General features: G+C 43.8%; 1 protein-coding gene across 1 annotated transcript in view; it reads left to right on the top strand.

Moving 5' to 3' along the window:
- The window catches only part of DUSP10 (dual specificity phosphatase 10), a 29,653-nt gene extending 13,030 nt beyond the window's left edge, over positions 1–16,623 (top strand). Inside the window, exons 3-4 of the mRNA XM_064509730.1 lie at positions 11,171–11,545; positions 14,349–16,623. Coding sequence (XP_064365800.1) covers positions 11,171–11,545; positions 14,349–14,614 — 641 coding nt within the window. The 3' untranslated portion in view covers positions 14,615–16,623. The remainder of the gene's footprint in view (positions 1–11,170; positions 11,546–14,348) is intronic.
- Positions 16,624–22,930: the final 6,307 nt, after the last annotated feature.

The raw sequence follows: 22,930 nt of genomic DNA, 5'->3' as shown, positions 1-22,930 counted from the left end.
TCACACCAGCTGCTGGTTGTCTCCAGGTGAAGCTGCATTGAAGGGCAAATGTGCAGGTTGCTTTACGGATGCATACAGTGGTGGGCGATCAAAGGAGAGAATTGGTAATAGGTTTAAAAACAAAAAAAAACCCTAAAACAACCACAAAACCGCTGGCATTTCAGGCAAATCTGGTCTGGTCTGCCTTACCCCTCTGTCTGTGAAAGCAGACTTGTAGCTCTTTGTTGATGCAAAACCCTTTGTGGTATCTTTATTGCATTAAAATAGTTTCTCTTCTCTCCCTCTCCCCCCCCTCACTTCCCCTGCCTCATTTATACATAGCTTTAACATTTCTTGATGACCTTTTTGTTAATATGATTTCCAGTGGGAGCATTTCACAGTAGAAGTATGTGTTCCTTCAGGGTTTACACTGACATTTCCAGTGATTATTTAATTGGACTTCATGTTAGCTTAAATCCCCATGGGAAAGCATACTTCTGCTATGAGAAGTTGTAATGTGTAATTTTCAGTTTCTGCTTTAAATGCTTGCTCTCCAGGGAGTAAGTGCAATCGTCATCTGTTGCTGTAAAATCACACAGTAGTGTGTTTGGGACATGGGATTTCTTTTCTCGTTTCCAATTACATATTAGATATAACTTTAACCAAAAGTGAGAACGTTCCTTCTCTTCTTTCACCTACCTGACCACTCCCTAAGAATAACTCAGTGCTTTGAAGGATGCTGTTATGTAGTTTGTTCCTGTGAATGTTCTTTTTCTCTCAAATGGACAGACTGTGTGCTCACCCAGCATATGGGGGCTTCCAGTTGCAAAACTGCCATCACTGTTCTCAAATTTGGTTCAAGAAATATAGTTCAGAAATATCAACAGCATCTCCTGGAATAGTTGGTGAGTAGTCCGGAAGCATTGAGAGCATCTTTTGTAAGAAGTGATGAATAAGGCAGGGGAGGGAGATGTGCATTGGAACATGAACAGACTTGCACAGGCAGCTGAGGCACAAAACTTAAAATTGGTTTTGCCTCAGACCTTAAGACCAAAAGAGAGAAAGAAAGAAAGAAAAAAAGCCACCCCAAAATATTCCCCCAGTGACGGGTAAAAGCCTACTATTCTATTTGTTCCTAATCAGAACTAGTTTGTATGGTCTTGTGGTCCTTGGAAAGTGAGGACCAAAGCAATATGAGATAGTGCTGTAATGACCCAAGTTGTGTGTTCAGATGTTGGAGGCATAATGGGTGAAAATATGATTGAGAGGGTGGTAGGAAAAATGGTAGGAGAAAGGGCAGCACAGAGAAGTGTATCTGGAGGAAATGAGAGCAGGGAGTGGAGCTGGGCAGAGCCAGTGTCCCTTGGTGCGATCCAGTGAAGGTGCCTTTGGTGACCTCTCTCCTGCCTCATAGTTGGTGGGGAAGAGGGCCTAGTTCTGCCAGTGATGCCCTTCAGGAAAGAAGGCTGCACTGTTACTGGTGTCAAAGTGCAAAATAAAAGTAGATAAGATCAGAGATTGCAAGAGGCCAGTAGGAGAGGATATGCTGTGGCAAGAGGCGTGAGCAGCGCTGAGATGAATTTAGAAATAACATGCAAATGTGTGCATGTCGATGCTGAGGGGAAATTTATCCTTTTTATTCTGTGTCACTCTTCTTGACTTTTAAAGGGACCTCAAAGCAATCATGTCAAGGATGTGCTTGTAACTTCTTTAGGCCAGAATCTGCATATAAACCAACCTCTCCGGATGGTTCCCACACACAAAAAAACTGACCTTGCAAGTTCTGTGGAATGCAGAGTTTTGCTTTTTTTTGAAGTGCTGTTGACAGCTTGAGTGGGGGCGGGGGGGGGGGGGGGAAGACTAGATTAGATTGAGTGTATCAAGGTGGAAGCTGTTCTTTGTGAACTATGTTTACTTTTACTTTTTTTTGTTTGTTTAAAGCTTAATCTTCTGTGGCAAGGCTGATACTGAATGCTGTGTGAGTGATAGGGGAAAGAAACCCTGCAATGGCTTGTTTGAACCTGCTGCAGGCAAACTCTGGCAGGTGAGGAATATGCTTGCAAGATTGGAAAGCAAGACTTATTTCACTTGTTAGTAGCAACAGAAGTAAAGTCTTCAGTCACTTGTGCCCTTCCTCCCCCCCCAATTCCAAAATCTATGTAGGCTCTTGAGACAGATGTAATTCAGAAAAAGATACTTATATTGTGAAAGGATGGTGAATGAAGTAAAAGTTTCTGCTCTGAGGAACTGAATGAAGCTGCAGTTACGAATTTTCCCTTCTATTACAGCAGAAATTGTGATGTATAAAACACTCCCAGTACCACTGCATTCTCCTTGTACTGCAGAAGGATAGGCTTCCCCCTGTTGTGAGCTTGACCTCATTTTGGTCTCCCTCCAATGTGAAAACTACAATTCCCCTGAAATCAAAGGAGCTGCTTGTAATTCTGTCTAGGCAGGTGTGGTCTGAATGGTCCCCACTTCCTCTGACAGAGGGGAGTTGCCCTTCTCATCTCTTGCTTCCTGCTATGTGGGCCAAGTACGCTATTTTCAACCATGGGGCAGCACTCAAGCTTTGTACAGCAGTGAGGGTAAGCCATGAACGGTCGGGACACTGACCAGCCTGGAACAGCTGTGGTAAGGAGAAAAAGATCTGTCTTTGAGAGTATAAACACTTCTGAACTGATGTACTTGAATTAGCCCCGTTGCTTTGGAAGAGGTATGGGAAGCAAGGTCCTTTCCAGCCTGCTGCAGAGAGAGGGGGTGCTGCTTGGGCAAGGAAGGTCTTGGTGTACAGCAAGGAAAGCTGCTGTCCATGGTGCACAGGGAATTTCAGGGTCTCTTCAGTGCTTCAGAATGAGCAGATAATGATCCCCAAGACGTACTGTGAATGCTCTCTGCTATGGCTGAAATGGTGTTGGCAACAGTTGCGATGGAGTGTGATGGCTGGATCTTCAGCTACAAGATTATTTTTGCTCTCACCTTCCAGGCACCCCACCAGTGCCTCCAGGCACCCCAGTAGTGTTTTTGGTATCTTGTAGAACTACCCCTGCTCGAGCTGGAAGTAATGGGAAGCTGAGGGAGGGCTGGATGAGAAATGCAGGGTGAAAGGTGCTTTCCATTTGCTTTTACTTCCCTTGACTTCTGCTTACTGGTGGTGTTGGAGACAAGATGCTGGGATGGCTGGACCTCTGGTTTGGTTATGGCCATGCGTTAAAACATCTTGTATCAACCAAGTGCGAATAGCTTTGCCCTATGTCTGGCTTCTGTTCTCTTTAAATCCCCTCTTCTGGGTGATTTTTTTTTTTTTTTTTTTTTCCCCCCCTTAAGAGTTGCAGACTCCACCATTGGTTGTTAATGTGCTGAAAAAGGGATCTGTGGCTCAGGTCTCAACAGCTTGGTTCTGCTGCTTTCTCTGGGTTTGTGTATCAAATGCTTGGGCTCTGCCTGGCAAGCTGGAGCGGAGTCTGTCTGGCAAGCCACAGAATGCATCAGCACTCATTTAGAAAAACTTTCTTTGAATGCTCAACCCATGGGGCTCTGAGGATTGTGCTTCTTTCAAGAATGAAAGCTTCTATGAGCATTGCTCATATCTTTGTAAATAAAGAGTGAATTGAAGAGCAAGAATTTCTCTAGTAGCCATCTATTGGAGGATGATTCAACTGTAAGACTGAATGCCTTCAATGGCGAACTTACTGATTTCAATGCCAATCACCTTAACAAAGAGATAAGGAGAGGAGCTGGGAATTGCTCAGCAGAGGAAAAGCCTGAGATGACTATATGAGACAAAAAAACATAACTGATCCGTCTGCAGAAAGAATACAGTACTTCCCACAGATACTCTCCAGTGGAGTTAAGGCATAGCTGTGCTATAAACTTCTGCAGGCATGACTTTGTTGGTTAGAGGTGCGAAGACACGTGATCTGGATGGCTGTTGTGGGATGAGACAGCATCCCGAGGGTGGATTTGGCCTAAACTGGCAAAATTCTGCTTTGCCCTGTAAAGCTCATTTCCCTTGGGGTGAGGAAGGAGGCTGTGATGGATTCGCTGCTAAAAGTGTCCCCGTATCTGCGCAGGAACCGCATCCCTTGGAGCGCTGCGGCACCAGAGTGCTCCGGTTCCCCCTCGCTTGGGAAAGCGCTCCCAGCATACCTGTGACCTGGGTGACAAAAACAATTATGTCCAGATAAGCCCAGCCAGCCTCGGCCATCTGTAAGCCAGTTTTGTGAAGGTCAGCACAAGGAAGGTAGTGCTGCCTGGTGGAGTCGGTAGGTGTGCAATGCAGGGCTGTAGTCTGAGCCAAAGGGGTAAAGATAAGGAAGCGCTCATGAGGATAAGTGTCTTCTGTCAGCGCTTGAGTAAGATACGTAAGAGCATGACCCGGATTGGTTCATATACCCTAGCTGGCGCTGCGGTCTGCAGCGTGCCCTCCCTGGGTAGTGACCACAGCCCCTAGTGCCTGTAGCCTCGTTGCAGTGGCTCAGCATCGAGATGCCACCCTGCAGTGGGACATCGGGTTGCTGCCAAGTGTGGCGTGTCCTCACCACGGAACGAGGCTGCCATGGCGGGGCCCTGCAGGTCCGGGCCCTGCTGCGTGGTGGGAAGGGGTGGGCGGTTGGCACAGAGCATGGCTGTACCTGGCCTGCAGTGTGCCGCTATTTTTACGCGTTGAAGTTGCGCTTGCTTAACCTTGAGGCATCCTGCACTTTGAATCAACTTGACACAAAGTCATCTGTTCATTAACAACACAGAAGCAGTTTAATTGTCGTCTTAGTGGAAAAATACATGAGACTGTCATCAGCTGTTGCTTCTGGCAGTGCTTTTCTGCAGTAATGTAAATAAATGAGGTCATGTGTTTAAAGGAACAGGCTGTACTTGCACAAATGCAAAGCGTCATCTTAAACAGATACGCACCGATCGTTTAAATATCTTCTCCTTCCTGTTCCTCTTATGCCTGAAAAGCTAGTTACTTAAGCTGTAACACTTCAAGCATAGTCAAACTTAGCTGTAGGAGCTGGATTTGTTGTGCAGGTACTGAGAGGAAGTGTGCTGAGTGGGTGTTCAAAAACTTGGACTTGTTCCTTAACTGTTAACACTTTTATTAACAGAGCCCATGTGTCGCTGAAGTCTCTGGGGCTCCCCTGTGAAAGCTGCAGACAGAATTCATCTTCCAGTGCTACTTCACAGCAGTGTGGGATTTCTACTTTTCTGTTACCTTTATTTTTTTGAAATGGCTTTGTAGTATTGTAATCAAGGATGAGTGGATCCAGAAGTCCATCTGAATAGCTCTGAAAGCTATATGAAAGGTTTGTTTGTCTCTGGGGATCACATGTTCTGTCTAAATGTGAATCCCACATCTGCAGTCCGTCATGTATAAAAATGTTCCTGTTTGTAGTTGTTACGGGAACACCCAGTACCTGCCACTCTCAGAACAAAGCGTATATGGCCGCATGGATGAGGTAATGCAAAGGTGGGATAGATATTGCTTGATGGTAAGGGTATTTTGGTAACGGCCTCTGCATAAAGTCTCTTCCTATTGTGGGGGGCAGGGAGGGAACCTTTTTTAAAAAAAAGAAAGGCGCAGAGGCCAAACAAACAAAAACCGGCCTAGGTAACCTACTGTCTTTACAGTGGAGTAAGCACCTGTTTTCAGGTAGGAAACGTTGCAAATCTACCAAAACATACCATAAATCCCTATTCTAGCTTATATGGTCACCCTGCTGTAGAGCAGCAGTGATGATTGAAAGAGATATCACAGAAGGCAAGGCAAAGGAGGGCAGATGTCACTGTACTTGGCCTTTTTATTTTTTGACTTCCCTTAAAAATAAAAAAGGGTGTGCTTTGTTTTCTTCAGAGATGTTTGTTCCAGCTGTGCGGTCACGGTCCCTTGTAAAAGCTAGTTGGCTTTTTTCCTGCCATATCTTTTCTGTCTGTTTTTCATCATGTTAACATTTTTCTGGTGGCAAATAACAGACACCATGTTTGGCATAATTTTATGCAAACACCAGAGCTGCTCTGGCTCCTGTGCAGCTGCTCACCTGGCCTCGTAGTACTGGTGCGAGCCCGGAGCTCCTGGGTGTCTTTGGAGCTCAGAAATCTGTGTGCAGCTGCTGCCTCGGCGCTGCTCGGCAGGGGTTTTTGAGAAGCATTAAGCAAGATGTTTATGGGCAGATGGTTGCAAAGAGCTTGAGCAAACAAGTCTGAATAGCTGGGGTGTATGGTGCTGACTTGAAACTTCCTAAAAGTTTTGACATCTCAGACAATCGGAAGTCTGTTGTCGCTTACTAACTGTTCCGGCAGGATAGCACGGTGGAATATGTCATGCAGCTTCTGTAGTGATAACTGTAAAAATCTCTGGCTCTTCACATCAGTGACTAACAGGAGTGCTCCGGCTTCTGATGTGTTTCACTAGATAGCAGGCCAGGCTGTCTGTCTTGGAGCATCCTGCTTCCTTGATTCCATGACCCTATGGAAAAACACCTTGGATTTCCAGGCATAGTGGGTATCTTTGCCTCTCCTTGACTTCATTGGGATTTGGGTAGGTTCAGCCCCTTTGAAAACCTGCCTACCATCCATTTTGTAGCAGAGTGCACAAAAGCACTTGGTGTGTTCTCAGCATCAGTGCATGGGATGCATCAGACTGAGTGAAGCTGTTTTACTACACATGGGTAATTAAAGCTAAAGGGTATGTTTAAAGCTAGAAGAGACTGATTACAAACACTACATTCTGTAAAAGTGAATATTAGTGAGTAATCTAGCTGCTGGCATGTTGTTTTCTGTTGGTGTGTTGCACCTTTGAATCTGAGTGGTCTTATTGAAGGTGACTACCCAGCTGAGTTTAGGCTTCACAGCTGTAGCTCAAACTGCACTGCCATGCATGCTGATGGTCTTTTCTGATAGATATATTGCCTGCCCACTTAGGCTGCCTGTATATGATGGGTCTTTGTGTGTACTGCAAATAGCAGGTGAAAAGCTGCTTCTAAATTGCAGCTTACTTTTTTTAATAGTGAGAGCCTTCTTTCAGATTCTGCTTCTCACCCACGCTCTCTCCCTGTTAGTGCTGACTGTAGTGCCTCCTTTTTGTCCCAGGCTTTGGGAGGCTTGAACGGCTTCTGTCACACAACAGAATCTGTTGTAGCCACAACTGATGTATTTTTAAATCCACACCTCCAGCTTCCTTGTGCTCTGGAGTTTCTGTGGGTAGCAGGGATATAGACAGGTTCCTGTCCTCACCGAGTTTCATGACTGAACTCTTAGACCAGACTTGCTGTAGCTAAGTACCAGCCTTTTCTCTGGGTATTGCCTCTTCTTTCCCACCTCCTTTCCCCCACTGCATTAAAACTTTGACAGATGGCTGCTATTTCATTGTTTAAAGAAATGCAGACACCCCTGAATTGTTCTGTGCGTTGTATTTATGTACGTTCTGGTAGAATATTCATCCCTTCTTGACTCTGTGCCCTTTTCTCACTGGTCATAAAGAACTTCACTTGGGCCTTTTTTGGTAAGTATTGTTCTAAATATGTGGCAAACCTGAGCACTATGCATACATAAGCTCCATTTCAACTACATTAGTGCCACATAAATCAACTAGGATCCAGCGTGCTAAGTGCAGGGTGAGTGGAGTCAAGAAACAGTGCTTGTGGGGTGGCTGGGTCTTTTTCTGAGTCATGTAAGACTACTATTGCAGCACAGAACCAAGCTAAGCTCTTAGCTGTTGGTTTCAGAATTAATCTTTCCTCTGTGACCATGTCTTGCTGCATCCTTCCCAGGCACATGTATTTCTGCCCACTGCTTCCTTGTTCATGTGTCTGAGCTAGTTCAGCTTAATCCTCTACCCAGTACTGCATAGTTTCAGGAATGGGTACTCTGAGAATTGCTTGGACTGACATTAGGAAAGGGTGACCTCTTTACTGATGGATGTCAGGAAAGATATTGATGAAGCTATTGTATGTTTTTTAGCTGCTATACGATAATGGTATTTGGGCATCTTTCACATGCTGTATTTTGGATCCCCTTTCCATCCTTTGGCCTGGCAACCCTGCTGGAGTGGTGAGGGTTGCCTGACACCTCCTCTTGCTCCCCTCTGGGTGTGGCGATAGAAGAATTCTGCATGATATAATCTCTTGTCCTCTCCTCCATTTTCACCTGCTGGATCCAAGCTCTCACACAGCACTGAGGAAGAATTGGCAATAGGAGCAACAGTGTCTTCTAGTTGACAGGGCAGGTGCAGGCTCCAGAAGGAAGATGCATAGACAATGAGGAAGGAGCTTTCTCCAGACCTTCCGGCTCTGCCTTATCTTACGAGGCTCCTGGAGAAGCAGGATGGTGTGTGCCACACCACAAGTATAACAGTACCTGAGGGATGATGCAGTAGGATCCTATCTCTGATTATGGCCAGAGGACTAGGGAAGCAGTGAAGAACAAGCGTTGAGGCTGAAGTGACTATGGCCAAGCTGCTTATTCTTCAGGGGTATTTTGGGGAATCCTAACATGCTCTGGTTATTGTTTAAACAGAAATATTTAAGGGTAATGGATTGCTTGCCTGTGTAAAAGCAGAATAAATGTTGGATCAGGGTTTAGCCTTTAGCCCAAACTCAAGGCTGGAGCTATTGGTTTGGGTGAGACTTCAGACATCTTCAGTTTGGGGGCCATGGTCACGTTTGTTTTCTTGAGCTTCCTGAGTAGATCCTGTCAAGGCCAGGTGATACAGTTGTTAGATGAGCTCAGACTGTGTCCTTCCTCTTCCTTCTTGCTCCTCTGTTATATTAACTTTGTGAGTAGAGATCTTTAATGTATATGTTTGCTCCTTGTCCAGTAAACTGCAGAATCAGCTGAAGATGAGACGGTTTTGAGGCAGGGGAAATATTCTGTATGTTGTGAGCAATTCTTTCATTTTTGAAAAAATGAGTTAGCAGCATCTGAAGGACAGAAGTCTAGACTTAAAGTGGGGAGGGGGCAGGCACAGGTATTAGAAGAGGAGATCAGGACTTCAGGTGCCCTGTTTAGCTTTTCCTTAAGTACTAAAGCTCCATAGGTGCTACCACTGTTTGTGAAGATTTTGTAGCTCTATAATACATGCATCCTGGTGTACACCTGAAAGTGCTCTGTTCTTGACAAAGCTGAGTACCTATGTGTTTAGCTGCTGCTTCTGTGTCCCTTCTCCTGGCATGCCCTTCCACCTCACAGCAGTGGCTGGTGGTTTTAATGCTGTCTGGGAGACGAGGACTTGAATCCCCTCAGTGGGGGGGAGGGAATTGAGCCAGGGTGAGTGCTCAAGGAGGTGAAAACACAGAAAGGGAAGCAGTAATCCCTCCTTTGCTTGTAAATTGAGCCTTGAAAGGAAAGGTGTCAAAACCTGTCCTTAGAAGAAGGATCCAGGACTGTGAACTATGAGTGCCTGGAGCCAGGATGAGGGGCTGGGATTGCCTCTGACATCAGTGTGGGTCCAAACCTGCCTCGTTTCCTCCCTCGTTTCCTCCCTGTTGGCTGATTCTGGGTGTATAGATAGTCTGTGTGTTTGCAGGCTTTAGTTAAGCATCTACCTTCTCAAAACCTTGACTGACTGTGACCTGGTCAAGGATGTCTCGTGCCCAGCATGTACTGTGTAGGGTGCCAAGATGGCGCTGTGTGGGTTCCATCCTACGGGACAGGCACTTAGACGCTTGGTCTTGCAGTGCTTGAGACTTAGGCATTGAAGTCCTTTATATCTGGTCCAAAGCCCATGTGACAACATGTTTTGATCTCTGTTTTGAAGTCTTTCTCTGCTAGATCATTGTGAAGAAAACATGAAAAAGATAAATAACCTTTTTTTTTAAAAAAAAAGCAGGGTGGTGACATTCAGCATTTATTTTGGCTAGCGTAGCTCCTTCTAGTAACTTCAGTGTAGTTCTTTTTCCTCCCCTCCCCTCCCCTTCCACTCCTTCTGGATTTTTTGGCTTACATTTAACTAAGTGCAATTGAATCTGAACACTTGGACTGTCTCAGTGTGGTGCATTACTCCAAGTATCCTGGTAAAACACAAACATACTCTTACACACAGGCAGGAGGACATCATTCCATTTCTTCTTTCTGCCTTTCTCTTTTGAAGGAGGCAAAGGCAAGCCCAAGCCACCTGTTAGCATTACATCATTGGCTCCCAGGAACCCAGTTGTACCAAAGGCCTTAAACAAAGTCATTCTTCTTGTATTGTTTGCACTCAAAGAGCTGATGTCATGCCAGCTGATGTCATTGTGTGCTTTGTATAATCACTATGGAAACCAGGCAGGTGGGGAGCCTGGGGCTGATGTAATCGCTGAATGAGGTGTAGAAAGAACGTCTGCTTTTCTTTCTTGTTCTGTGGAGCCACCCTCCTGAAAAAAGGAAAAATGCCACTTTGAATAAGAAAACGCAACAACATAACTTAAATATAGCAGGGAAAATGCTGAGCCAAAAACTTTTTTCCCTTCCCCCTCAGATCCATTTCCCAATCCATATTAATGCCCTAAAAATAACTCTTGCTAGATATTTTCAGGCAGCTGGGGCAGAAAAAGGAGAGCTGTTTGCCACATGTTAAGCAAGCACCTCAGTCGCTATTGTGTTATGAGGAGTGGCACTCTTTTGTTCAACTGCACAAATGTGTACTGTTCTCCAGAGCGAAGCCTGGGTGAACTACACCCTCGCTGTCCTGACCTTCACTTGTCAGAAGTACTGTGCTCTGTAGGTGCCCTGCAGGCTTGCCCTCTGGCAAATAAATAGGCAGTGGCTGTGAACAGGTAAAGTTAAAAGACCTATTCCAGCTGCCTTGCTGTTCTGCTTTGGTACTTCTAGCCATTTTGCTTGTGGCTCGAGGATGTTTTATCCTGGGTAAGCGCCTGTTTTCCTTTCATCTCCTCCCACAGACATGTAGGTGAGGCAGCTCCAGTGTACTGATGTTGTACAGAGATGTGTTTGTCTGCGAGCGTGTTTCTCTGGCACAGTCGGCCTCGGCGGTGCCGGGACAATGCCCACTGCTGATTCATGCTACCGCTTCTGTTGTCAGCATTAGCCACCGTGACAATGGTGGGGGGACAATAGAGGCTGGGTCCTGTCCTGATGACTGCTGAGTCGATATGCACCCTGTGCACAGCTGAGGGAAGGCAGGTCCAGAGCAGCAAGCCAAGATCCATGCCAACCTTGAGGTATCTAATTGCGCTATCTGCTTGGTCTCTTTTCCCAGGTGGCCTCAGCAGTTTCAAACAGAACCATGAAAACCTCTGCGACAACTCCCTCCAGCTGCAAGAGTGCCCCGAAGGGGGAGGTGGCGGCGCGTCTGCGGTGCCCCTCACGCTACCTCAGTCCATCCCCACCACGCCGGACATCGAGAACGCCGAGCTCACCCCCATTCTGCCCTTCCTCTTCCTCGGAAATGAGCACGATGCTCAGGACTTGGAGAAAATGCAGAGGTTGAACATAGGCTATGTAATCAATGTGACCACCCACCTGCCCTTGTATCATTACGAGAAAGGCATATTCAACTACAAGCGGCTCCCAGCCACTGACAGCAACAAGCAAAATCTCAGGCAGTATTTTGAAGAGGCTTTTGAATTCATTGGTAATTATCCTTGACTGGAAATGCTTGTTTTTACCTGTTATAAGAATCTTGAATGAATTCTGTGCTTCACTAACTACTCCAAAAGCTATGTAACATCTTATTTACTTTTGCTTGTATTGTCAGAAATGCCGAGTGCCTAGTTTCTGCTGACTTTCACCTTGTGGCATCTCCTGTTTAAGTAGTTTAGCGGTATGATTTTACCCATTGATAGTGATGCCTAACTGCAGTCCTCCAAATTCAGGAACCCCCACAAAACAGATTTTTATCTACTCTTCCTAATTGCTTCACAGCTCTTAGGCTTCACAGTACCTTCTAGTCAATTTTTCTTAGTAACTGTCTTTAATGAAGACTGAGTGTCTCCCAACTTAATTTCAAGAGAAAACTAATGAACTCTCAGAAGTCTTATGGTAAAATAAATGGAGGTGGTAACTTTGGTGTGTATGTGTGGGTGAGGGGGCAGTGATGGGAACTGTTGTGTTCAAAACACTATGCTTCAGAGTCTTCAAAACACTATTCTTCATGAGAGAGTTCACCACGCACATGCAGACTGACAGTGCAGAGTACTGAAGGATCTCTGCTCAAGACCAAATTTTTCCTATGGTTTCTAACCAAAACTCAGCTCTACCAGTAGTGTTGCCAGGTTGCTGAGAGAAAGCTGTCCTGGTGTTCATTTACCTGCTTTATGGTGTTCAGGAATTCATCATGTGAAAGCAGCTCTGCCTTTGTCATCCCCTTCCCCCCCTTGCTTATTTAATGAGTTGCCCCAAATTATTACTGTATGCATGGGAAGACAAAGGCCTTTTTCTTAGGGAAAGTGAAGGGATAGAGCCCTCTGAAGGCAGGGGAGAGGGAGTCTTGCTTTGATCTCTTGGGAAGAAAAGCTGGGTCAGGAAATCCAGTAAAACCTTAGATTTCTAATTCAGTAAGACAGAGAGATGCAGCAGGCAAAGCTTACATAAAGAAATTCAAAACTCTGTTAATATCTTTTGGGGGGTGAGGGAGGGAAAGTTCCACATCCATGGGATCTACAAGATTAGAGCTCTTGAAACCATGCAAAGATAGTGTGAGGTTTATGACATAGCCAAGGGCAGAGGAAACTGCCTTGCTCTGAAAGGGTTTAGGAAGTGTCTCAAAACCATTTTACTTTCCTTTTAATAAGTACAGCTTGAGGATCTGTCTTTGTTTTTAATAAATATTTCTCCATGGAGTTTTTATTGCACAGCACATTTAGCCAGCTGGGAAAGTAACTAGTCAAAGCCTTCTCTTCCTTAGTGTAAGTTTCAAATTGAATTTGAGGAGATGTAGAAATGTTTAAACAGCTGATCATCAGCCTACATCTATTTAAATATATTTATTAAAATTAAAAAAAAATAAACCAAACCAAACCCAGGTTTAGATTAGACTAAAGCCATAGGAAGTAAAATCATCAAAAACTCTCAGAGAAGGTCTGTCAAGGAAAAAACATAGTTACAGAACTTCATCTTTCTTAAATCTAACTGGCAAAAATATCTGGAGGAAAGTTGGCTTCATTTATGCTTTTATAATACAGGTTAAACTTCTTCATCTGCTCTTTTTTGCTATCCTCAGCTGATTGAAACATCACTGCACCCAGAAAAGATGCACCTTACTTCTGGTCTGGGTGGATTTCACACAAAATCTTGGAAACTAAATTCATGCTTCTCCTGCAGAGTAGAACAAAAGAAATCTACTGAAGTTTTGCATCTTAAAACTTTTATCTCCCATTTTAAAAACAAGGTGTGGGAGGTGAAGATAGCATGGTAGTGACTGTGTTCTATTTCTCGTGTCCTACCAGCTTGCTATTCCAGGAGCTGTGTCCTCCCTAAATTTGGCCCGTGTTGTATCCCTCTGTGTAGGTGATGCATTTTGTGGAGGGAGAGAGAGTGAGCGCGCATGTGTGTGTGTATGTGTGCATGGCTGTGTTGTGCCTCCTCTGCCTCTTCCCCACTAGTCCCTGAAAACTTATGGAGAGGCAGCGTTCAGCTGTGTTTGATGCTCTGTGCAAATCATTTAGGAACAGTGAAGGCAAATACCCTTTTTTACACTGCTGAAGTTGAAAAAAAATTGGGCTGAGGGGCTGAGAACAAGTAGAAATGCACAGAACTTGATATGCAGCAAGAAGTGAGGAGTTATTTGAAGTCTTCTGCCAGCGCTGCTGGAGTCTTGCTACAGTATAAAAAGATAAAACTGCTACTTTTGCAGAGATGCTATAGAAGAGTGCCCAGTGGAAGTTCATTTCAAGAATAACTTAGTAAGAAAGCTCACATAATAAGGTTTTGAAATAAATATTTTTTTTTAATGAACTGAATCTGAAAATACCTGTTTTTGGAAAGGGGATGGCTCTCTTTGAAAGATGGGAAAGCTAAGATGCCAAGGTAACACAGCCAGGTTGTGCCAGAGGTGGAAGGAGAGTCCAGGCTGCCTGCTTCTTTGTCATAGGCTTTGACCCCCCAGGTAAATACTCCCTGGCAGTGCACACAAGCAGTGCAGCAGTGTCTCTGAATGTATAGCTGAGCTAATGAAGAGACATAAGCAAATATGAAGATCTTCAGTGTTAGACTGTCCTCTTTGTTTCACGTTGAACAACTCTGAAATCCTTAGGGATGATCAGCTGGAGTGGAAGGGGAGGAGAGGCTACTGTGCTTATTAGAAAAAAAAACCCACACAGATAAAAGGGATTTTTCACTGTCTTTAATTTTTTTTTCCGTTACTCTTAATCGTATTAGGATTTTGTGATTTGCAAACTGGCAAAAATGTTTCTTTCTTCTTTCTTTCTCATTTCCAGAGGAAGCTCACCAGTGTGGAAAAGGTCTTCTAATTCACTGCCAGGCTGGTGTATCCCGATCTGCCACCATAGTTATAGCATACTTAATGAAGCACACACGCATGACCATGACGGATGCCTATAAATTTGTAAAAGGCAAACGACCAATCATTTCTCCTAATCTTAACTTTATGGGGCAGTTACTGGAGTTCGAAGAAGATCTAAATAATGGTGTTACACCACGAATTCTCACACCAAAGTTGATTGGCGTAGAAACTGTAGTGTGACCGTGAAGCTACAAGGAGGCGGTTAATGAAGGGATTAACATATTCTTCACCAGATTTAGGGCAGTGATGGGTGGGTTGTGGGTTTTTCTTTTTAGGTTTTGGGGGGTTTTGTGGCAAAACTTTTGTGAATAAAAAACTTTTTTTTGTAAGGAAAGGTTTTTAAAAGAGATCCAGGCACTTTGCAGTGTTTGGAATGCTGTTGTGATTTCCTTCCCAGGGACTGACAAAGCAGGGAGGCTTTGGAAGCAAAAGGAGTACTTTTAAAAATCCAAACAAGAAGAAGAAATATTGGGCTTTTTTTCCCCTCTCCAGCTACTTGTAGAATTTATGGCTAAGTAGTCTGTGCAGGTTCATAGACTGAAGAAATGTAAGTTGAAGACAAAACACAAACAGCCAAAACAAAGCAGAGAAAACTCCCTGAAACATAAGGGCCTTCGTTCTGCAAAGGCTTTGCTAGATATAACTTAGCAAAATGCTCACTGATGCAAAGGAGATCAGAGCAGCTTAAAAAGTCTGCAAGGCACTTTTCATACTCCTGAGTCAAACTGAAGATGAAAAAAAAAGTTTATTTGGTGTGTTTCATGTTCCAGGTCTATTTTTCTATTTTGGGGTGTAAGGTTTTAACAGTAAGGGACTTTGATCATTCTATGCCATATGCCTTCACTGGCTTCTTGTGCAATAATAATTTGGGGTTTGTTTTGAGTGTTCAGACTGATTAGAGTTGGCTGTCCCCTAATAATAAGATAATAATTTTTAAAGTTTAATAGTGCAACGGCAGCCAGCTTGGTTCAGAAAGGATAAATGAAAGCAATTATTTTGTTCCTTTTTATGATTTTTGTCCTGGTTACAGTGCCATAAACCTTGTTACATATGTATATCAGAATGTACAAAAAATCCAGAACGAGCAAAGTTTATTTAAGAATATTTTTCGCACAAAATATTGGTGTGTTTCAGTTGTCTATGTAAAAAAAAATTTGATTATAAAAACAAAAAACCTTTTGGAAAATGCGTGTCCTTTTATTTCTTTAGCAGTTTTCCATTTGCTTTCTATGGGATGGGTTTTAGGTTTTTTTGTTTGTCTGTTTTTAGTGTGCATTTCCCTTTGACAAAACTGATATCCCTTGTTTGACATCTCCTCCTCTTCAGTGTTTCCTTTCTGTCCTCTGCTGGTGGAATGTATTTTCCTTATTTTCTACTGTACTCTCACATCTTTTAATTTCTGTAACCATAATTTTCTCTCCTTCTGGAAGTGCATCAAACTTGGAGCTGTTCAGCTGAATTAGTACTCTTGGTGAGGGCTTTTTGGGTTAGACCTGGTATTTCTGCAGCTCAATAGCCGTTTGGAAAAATAAGAAATAAAGTTTTTTCCACTGATTCCTTTCCATCTCCATGCAATTAGCTTATCTTCTATGTTTCAAAGCTGTCTGGTTTCTAGGAATACATTGGTCTCTTGTGTGCTTTACCTGGCTTCCCTGTAGCCCACTGCTGTAGCAAGTTGCACAATTCCTGCCTGTGCTGGTTTCTTTCCCTCTCTTTTGCACATCTTTCCTTCGTTGCTCTCTTTTTCTAGTTGCGTCAGTGTTAAGTGTGGTGTGTAGTGTAGGGTTGATGTTTCTGGCTGATGGTGTCCCTTAGGTGGCTGACCTCATTTGTTTTGCTTTTTTGTTTGTGTTTAATTTTTTTTTTTAATGATATGGTATAACCTGATCTCCTCTGGACTGTTATCAACTCAAAATTTATTTGTACGAGCCTAAAATGAGTTAGAAAACGTTTCTCGTATGATTCTGTTGTGCAAACTGATATATCCCAGGAAGCCCGATAGCAGTGAAGGTTTCTCCTAAATCAAAACCTATGTGGACTGAACTGAGTTTAAAACAGGACCTGTCAGAAAATTTATGTATAATCACATTAGACATGTATATTTTTGTGGACATTTTACTTAAAATGTTGTTACTATACAGATATTTTCTTGAAACTTATCCCTTTATTAAATTATTTTTCTACTGGAATTGATTTTTTTTTCTTTTCTATGATCAGTATTGGTCTTTTTACTGTGACACCCTTGACAGTGAATGTTGCCCTGGCAGCAAAACCACTTGACTTCTAACTGCTGCTGGGGTTAAGGAAAGAGCAGCTTAACAGAGAAGGCATGATTTGCTGGTTAGGGGGCCTTTTTGCTCCAGGGGGAAGGGAGGTCTCTTAGCATATATGGTTTCCCTCTCACCTTTCATTGTATTTGGGCCCTCCTTTCTCAGCTGTTTTCCATGAGCTCCAGGTGCAGACAACTGCACCTGAGTGCCTGTCATTTGATAGCAGAGCAGGAGGTTAGAAAAACTGTTTGTTACTAGCACCTCTTCAAGCTAGAGAAATTGAGGCCTTTTGCAAAAGCAGCAGTAAGGTTAATGGCTAGCTTGAGATTTGGTCTTACCATAAGATCAGTGTAATAGTGTCAAAGCTCCATGAGGGAAATCAGTTGTTCGACAAGAGGAGCATGTGAGCCTGCAAGCTGGTTACATGGAACATGGCTGCTGCAAGCATGAGGGGGGAAAAAAGACTAAATTCAAAACCATTCTCCCCTTTTGTTACTGGTTTCTTGTTCCTGTGCTAAATGGCTTGATGCACATGTCTCCAACGGGAGGAAGGGCCTGCCACACTGATATGACTCATGGCATCCTCTGTGGTTAAACCTCAACCAGCATGTGCTGCTTTGGATCAAAATCAAGTTTTCAGCCATGTAAGTTCTTGTGTTTTGCTTTTATTTAAGTCAGATAATAGCCTTTGCAGCCCAGGATAAATAACCGGCAGTAGGGAATCAGAAGTGTTTGCCTGGTGAGGCTCAGCAGTGCTGCTACTGCATGCAGTAATGTGGAGGTTGGACTGCCTTGCACTGGAGTGCCCGCTGCTAAATGTAGAAATGCTTCAGCCTTCATGTTTGCAATGCTGAAATGATCAGTAGTGAACATACGTATAAAACTTGCCTGGTTTTGCTGTCTGACACGATGAATTTGGAGATGATGGCACAAAATAAGGTGAGGTTATATGTGCACAGAGTTTGGTGCGGGCATGTTGGTTGCAGGGACAGGCTGTATCCAGCCCCTGCTTTGTGCAGACCCATTCCTCTGCTGTTTGGGAGCCCTTGTGTAGGTCCTGGAGCTGGGCCGGAGGATGGGAGTTCAGGAAGATATGTCGCACTAATGGCAATGGTTGGAAATGGCAGCCTAGAAACCACTTTACCATTGATTATTCAGGCAGAATTTACTGAAGCTGGTGAATGATCATTTGATATCTTTATGATTGAGGGCAGGAGAAATTCATTTCAGGATTTGTATGTGTGTTAGACTGTCTGGGAGCCTTGCCTGCTTGTGTTGGTGGGAGATGCCTCTATTTCTGGTATGTGATATGATGCATTGCTGATATATGTCTTCGTATCAGTAGAAAGTCCTTGTCTGAACATCACATACACCCTTACCAGGAAAAAAAAGAGATTTACCCTCAATTTTAAAAGGAAGCAAGGCTGAAGGGATAGAGGCCATACTTGCAAAGGAATTTAAGCAGACATTGGCTAACACAAGTCTCTGGTACAGAGACTTTCAGAATGCTTATTTCTGACTTTAAAGTTCTGGCTTGTTCCTCGCAGAACTGAGACTTGATCACTGATCTCCTGGCTCCTACGGTTGACTGTAACACGCCCAGCCTCCCCTAGGTTGAGCTTGGTTAAAACAAAAACACAAATAGGGAAAATCATTAAATAGCCTTTGGCATGTGTGGGAGTCATGGAGAAGAGAACTTCCTCTTCCCTGCTCAGTGTCAGCATTTCATACTTGTATGAGAGGTATGCTGAAATAGTTACTTTTCTGCAAATTGATTACCTAATAACTTATTTTGATTTCCCCTTTCAGGGAGCTTGGGGTAGACCCTCAAGTGCTTGAATCTGAGAGCGCTGCCCTCAAGACCCTGGTCATGGAAGTGGGTCCCTAGATCTAACTTGCAAAGAAAGGAAGGATTTTTATGAGAAAATATCACTTCTAAATGTGAATGCATTTTCTATATAGAAACCTGGGAACTCTACTGAATTGTAAATTATTAGCGTGTGACTTTTAAGAGCTGGTGTAAACCTTTGTTAAAGTTGAAACTACTTAATTCATTGATCTTGCTAGCTATCCCAAATTTAATCTTCGACTGTCAGAGGCAGAAGATGCTTTAATCTTCTGTGCTAAGTAGCCAGTATACTTCATTTTTCTGGGTTGCGCCTGGGACCAAACTGAATAGCTTTTTTATCTTAGCAATTGATTTTTCTAAGGTTCCCTGCTACTTTACTTTCCAGAAATGTTGTGCTAACATCCTTTGGGGAAGATCAAAGATTACTCTCCTATGCATTTGACAGATAGAGGCTAGAAGTATTTCAAGGTGAAGCAATTGCGCAGGAAGTGTGTTGTTACCTTATGGTCATAAGATCGGTCAATGACTAGTTGAAGGAAAGTCTGTTCAAAAGCTCATGCAGGAGCTGATGAGACCAAGACACCAGCTACAAGGTGTATGGGAAAGTGTCAAACACACTGGAAAAGCATTTTGGCCTTAAGTCTTGATCAGCTATTGTAGAATCGGCTTTCAGCATGTATCCTACAAGCAGCAGGAAATTCTCCCAGGAGCTCAAGATGCTGATTCTGTAGAGAAAACAAAAATAAAGCATGCTATGTCTTGACTGAGTTAAGGAGGTAATCAAAGGGAGGGATAACACATAGTTGATGGCTGTCTCATTAGCAGGTATCTGCTTTCCTGTGGTATGTTTGCCTGCTGCTTTTGTAGGTACCGCAGAGCAGGTTACTGATGAGCAGGTTTCAAATGGTTTGAGTGCAGGCTGACATCAGTAGGTGATAATTAGAGCCCTTGGTGTTTTTGCCCTGCCATACCCAAGAGCATGCTGTTGGCAGCAGTGGGAGATGGTTCAAGCTGTGCTGTGTTCCCAGGAGCGATGCCGGGTTCTGCCAGCCCCTGGTATCCTGTCACTGCTGGGTGCAATTTTAATCTGTCTGCTCAATAGGCTGCTCCTTTTCCTGAGGCATTGCTTTCTTCCTTTGTCTCTTCCCCCACTGTTAGACTCTTGTCCCAGTGGAGCACTAGCTGGAAAAACAAGGCTCCTTCCTTGTCTTGCTTCTGCTGTCTTCTGCCTCTTGTTCCATCCTGTTGTTCCTCAGACTGGAGGAAAAAGATTTAAAGCCAGTCATTTTGGGGGTGTACTTCAGAGGGATTCTTGACAAGTCCTGAATGGGCTGAAGGGCTGAACACTGAAGGGCTCCTGGTTTGACTTGGGCATTCTTCAGGGAGCACCACTCCCAGGGAAGGCCATGCCAAAGATCTCCTTCTGCAGCAGCTCCTGCTTGCAAGCTTGGAAGTGCCTTGTTACTAGAAACAAAGGACGTTGCTGGGATGATGAAGTACATATTGCAGTCATCTGCTGAATAGCATGCCTGTCTCTCTAGTCCTTGCTTTCTAAGTTGGAGAGGCTTGTCAGGTCTTAAATGAGATGTAGCAGGACTAACCTTGTGTGTAGTCAGAAATTCTGCTGCTGATTCAGTGGGTGATCTTCCCTTTGAGTCTTTACGGAGTCAATATCCTAGAGTACGTAGAGATAACTGTCCCTTGCCTCGGATATTAACTGAGCTCCTGCCCAGTTTGTTTGGTTACAATCTGGTTTAAATGCTCCATCCTAGGCAATGGGGTGAATTTGTTAGAGTGAGCACATAGATCAGCTCCCACTTCAAGGCTAATTTCATTTCAGCATCAAGAAAAATAAGCTACATTTTTATTCCTGGGAATAAGAGTTCCTGTATATGTGATGGAAGGGTTCTTCCTCTCTCCCCACCCCCCTCCCCCCAGTATAGAAATACTTAAGAAAACTAACATGAATCAGGGAATAAAGGTAAAGCATGTAAATGAAAGTGCCTTACAGCTTTCATATGAGCTATTCCTGCTCAAGGAAAGCACTATACGAGAGGTCAAATGTAATTTGACTCATATGCCTTGATTTCACACCTCTACTTGCTGTACCTTAACTTCTTTGATTGTCTATATATAAGATGTGACATAGGAGAGGGTGGATTTACCATGAAGATTTATTTGTAACGGAGAAATGAAGGAGGTATCTGGCACTTGGGAGTTTCATATCATGTTGCACTTTTGGAACACACAAGTGGAGCATTTAAAGAAGTATCACATTGTAGAGCATAGTAGTAAATTGCTATAAGGATGGATAGCAGTTTGCCTATGCTGCAAGGACTCTGAATAGAGATCCATTGGATTTGTGAGATCTCTCTTTGGTTCAAGACACATGCAGGTATAAAATGTTCTAGCCAGAGACATAGACAGTAGCTTTTCTGAGGGAAAATATTCTGGTCGCTTGTTAAAATCCATTGGGGTGTTGGAAAATGATGTTGGAATGAAGAATCATGATGTATTGATGACTGAGTTGAGAAACTTACCTGGAGCTGTTTGATGCTTTCAAGGGTCTGTCCGATAGTCCTAAATAAAGTTTTACCCCTGCTGGCAACCATTTGAAAACTCTTTAAAATGCATCAGTTTAGGGTGCAGCAATAATGCATCTACCTCAAATGGCTTGGCTTTGCTCTGTCTTGTAATACTCCAACTCTTAAGACCAATTTTTTTCCATTACTGATAGTCACTTTTAGCAATTCGTTTTTAGTAGGAGGTAAAAAGGTGCTGAGGAACGCACTGACACCTTCCCCAGTTTGTGCCTTGTTCCTCAGTCCCTCCTTGGTTTTCAGCTATGCTCCTTCAGTAGTGAGGGCTGCAGTGCTGAGGGTCAGAGCACGGTGTGGAGTCCAGCTGTGGTTCGGGTGCTGATCCTCTTTACAGAGAAACCACTCTGGGCTTGAGCCCTTTACACTGGCTGAAATTGAAACTGAAGTGCACTAGATAGGCTGGTGCCGTCAGCTGGCTCAACTGAACTCCTGCTCCTGTAATACTAGTAAAAATCTCTGAAAGCTTGAGGTGATGAAGTTCAATTGCCACTCTGAAATTTTGATGCATGTTGAGGATGGATTTGGTGCACACTCATGGGTGTATAACTTTTGCCAGGGAACTGAGGCAGATGATAAATGTTTACAGCTCTGTAGGTCCTGTATAAAATACAGTATGATTGGTACAGGAGGACTTAGGTTCCTTTGGGAGTCATAATCTGCCCTTAACTCTCACTCACGTAAGTAATAACACTTTAGAAGCAGGACTTCATCCTTTAGACAGGTATTGTTCCTCTCATTTTACAGCTGAGGTAGATGAGCGAGATATTTAAGGTCACAGCGCAGGGCGAAGAACAGACCCCGGGAACTAGAATTTCTTTTGCTTTATTAATGTCACAAAACTATTTGTTAAAACTGCAGTTGGTGGCTGATAAGTGTAATGGTTGGCTAAAGTTTCATAAGGAGGCTTTGAAGGCAAGGCAGATTAGGTTCTGATTGTGTCTGTCTGTCGTATATGCACTGAAAATGCTAAAGCAATTTTAGCTTCAACTAAGTGACACTAAAGTCATATTAATACCTTTTACTAAACCACTTTTTGCTGCTGTATGAGCATTAGCAAATAGTCCTGTGCATCTTAGTTCTAAATGAAGAGCAGTGCATATAATGTTGCTGGCAGTTTATTATCCTATATTTAACGTGGCCATGATTACATGGAGATCTACAAGGAGAAGGGGTTGATAAAGCAGTTCAAGTTCTCTGCAGAGAAATGGCACCAAAATAGTCGTAGTGTTGTTTCTAATTGCAATGGATGAGCAGCCTGGCTCATTAATCCTCTCTATCAGCAGCACATAGCTGGTCTGCACGAGAATAGCCCTGATCTCAGCAAACCTGCATTCAGCCTTGGGGTTCTGTTTTCGACGTATTTGGAAAAGACAGGCTTCCAGCACAGGCCCAAAGGGACTTCCACTTGGCTGAGCTGACTTTATATGGTGGAGATGACTCAGAGCTCATTGGGCTTTGCATCATTTCAGGAGGTGGCCCGCATGCAGCAGCTTGCACAACTCCCAACTTGAGGCTGCATGACTGAGCAAGAGTGCTGCTTTGGCAAGTCACGCAGCAGGGCCTGGTGTAGGCAAGCTCAGTGTAGTCAAGCTCACGCGTTCCCACTGGTGAGTGGTGTACGGTCAGCCAGTATCTCTACGGGCTCAGAGGTTGGCCGGCCTGCCACTCTGCCAGCAACTGTCAGCTGCAGCAGTGTGAGCACCTGTCTGAAGGGAACAGTGCTCCCCTTGCCCTCCCTACCTGCCCAGGTTCAGCTGGCATGGCTTTACACAGGCTA

This window comes from Dromaius novaehollandiae, chromosome 3, assembly GCF_036370855.1.
Source record: "Dromaius novaehollandiae isolate bDroNov1 chromosome 3, bDroNov1.hap1, whole genome shotgun sequence".
Lineage (NCBI taxonomy): Eukaryota > Metazoa > Chordata > Aves > Casuariiformes > Dromaiidae > Dromaius > Dromaius novaehollandiae.
This window is presented reverse-complemented; position numbering and strand designations above follow the sequence as displayed.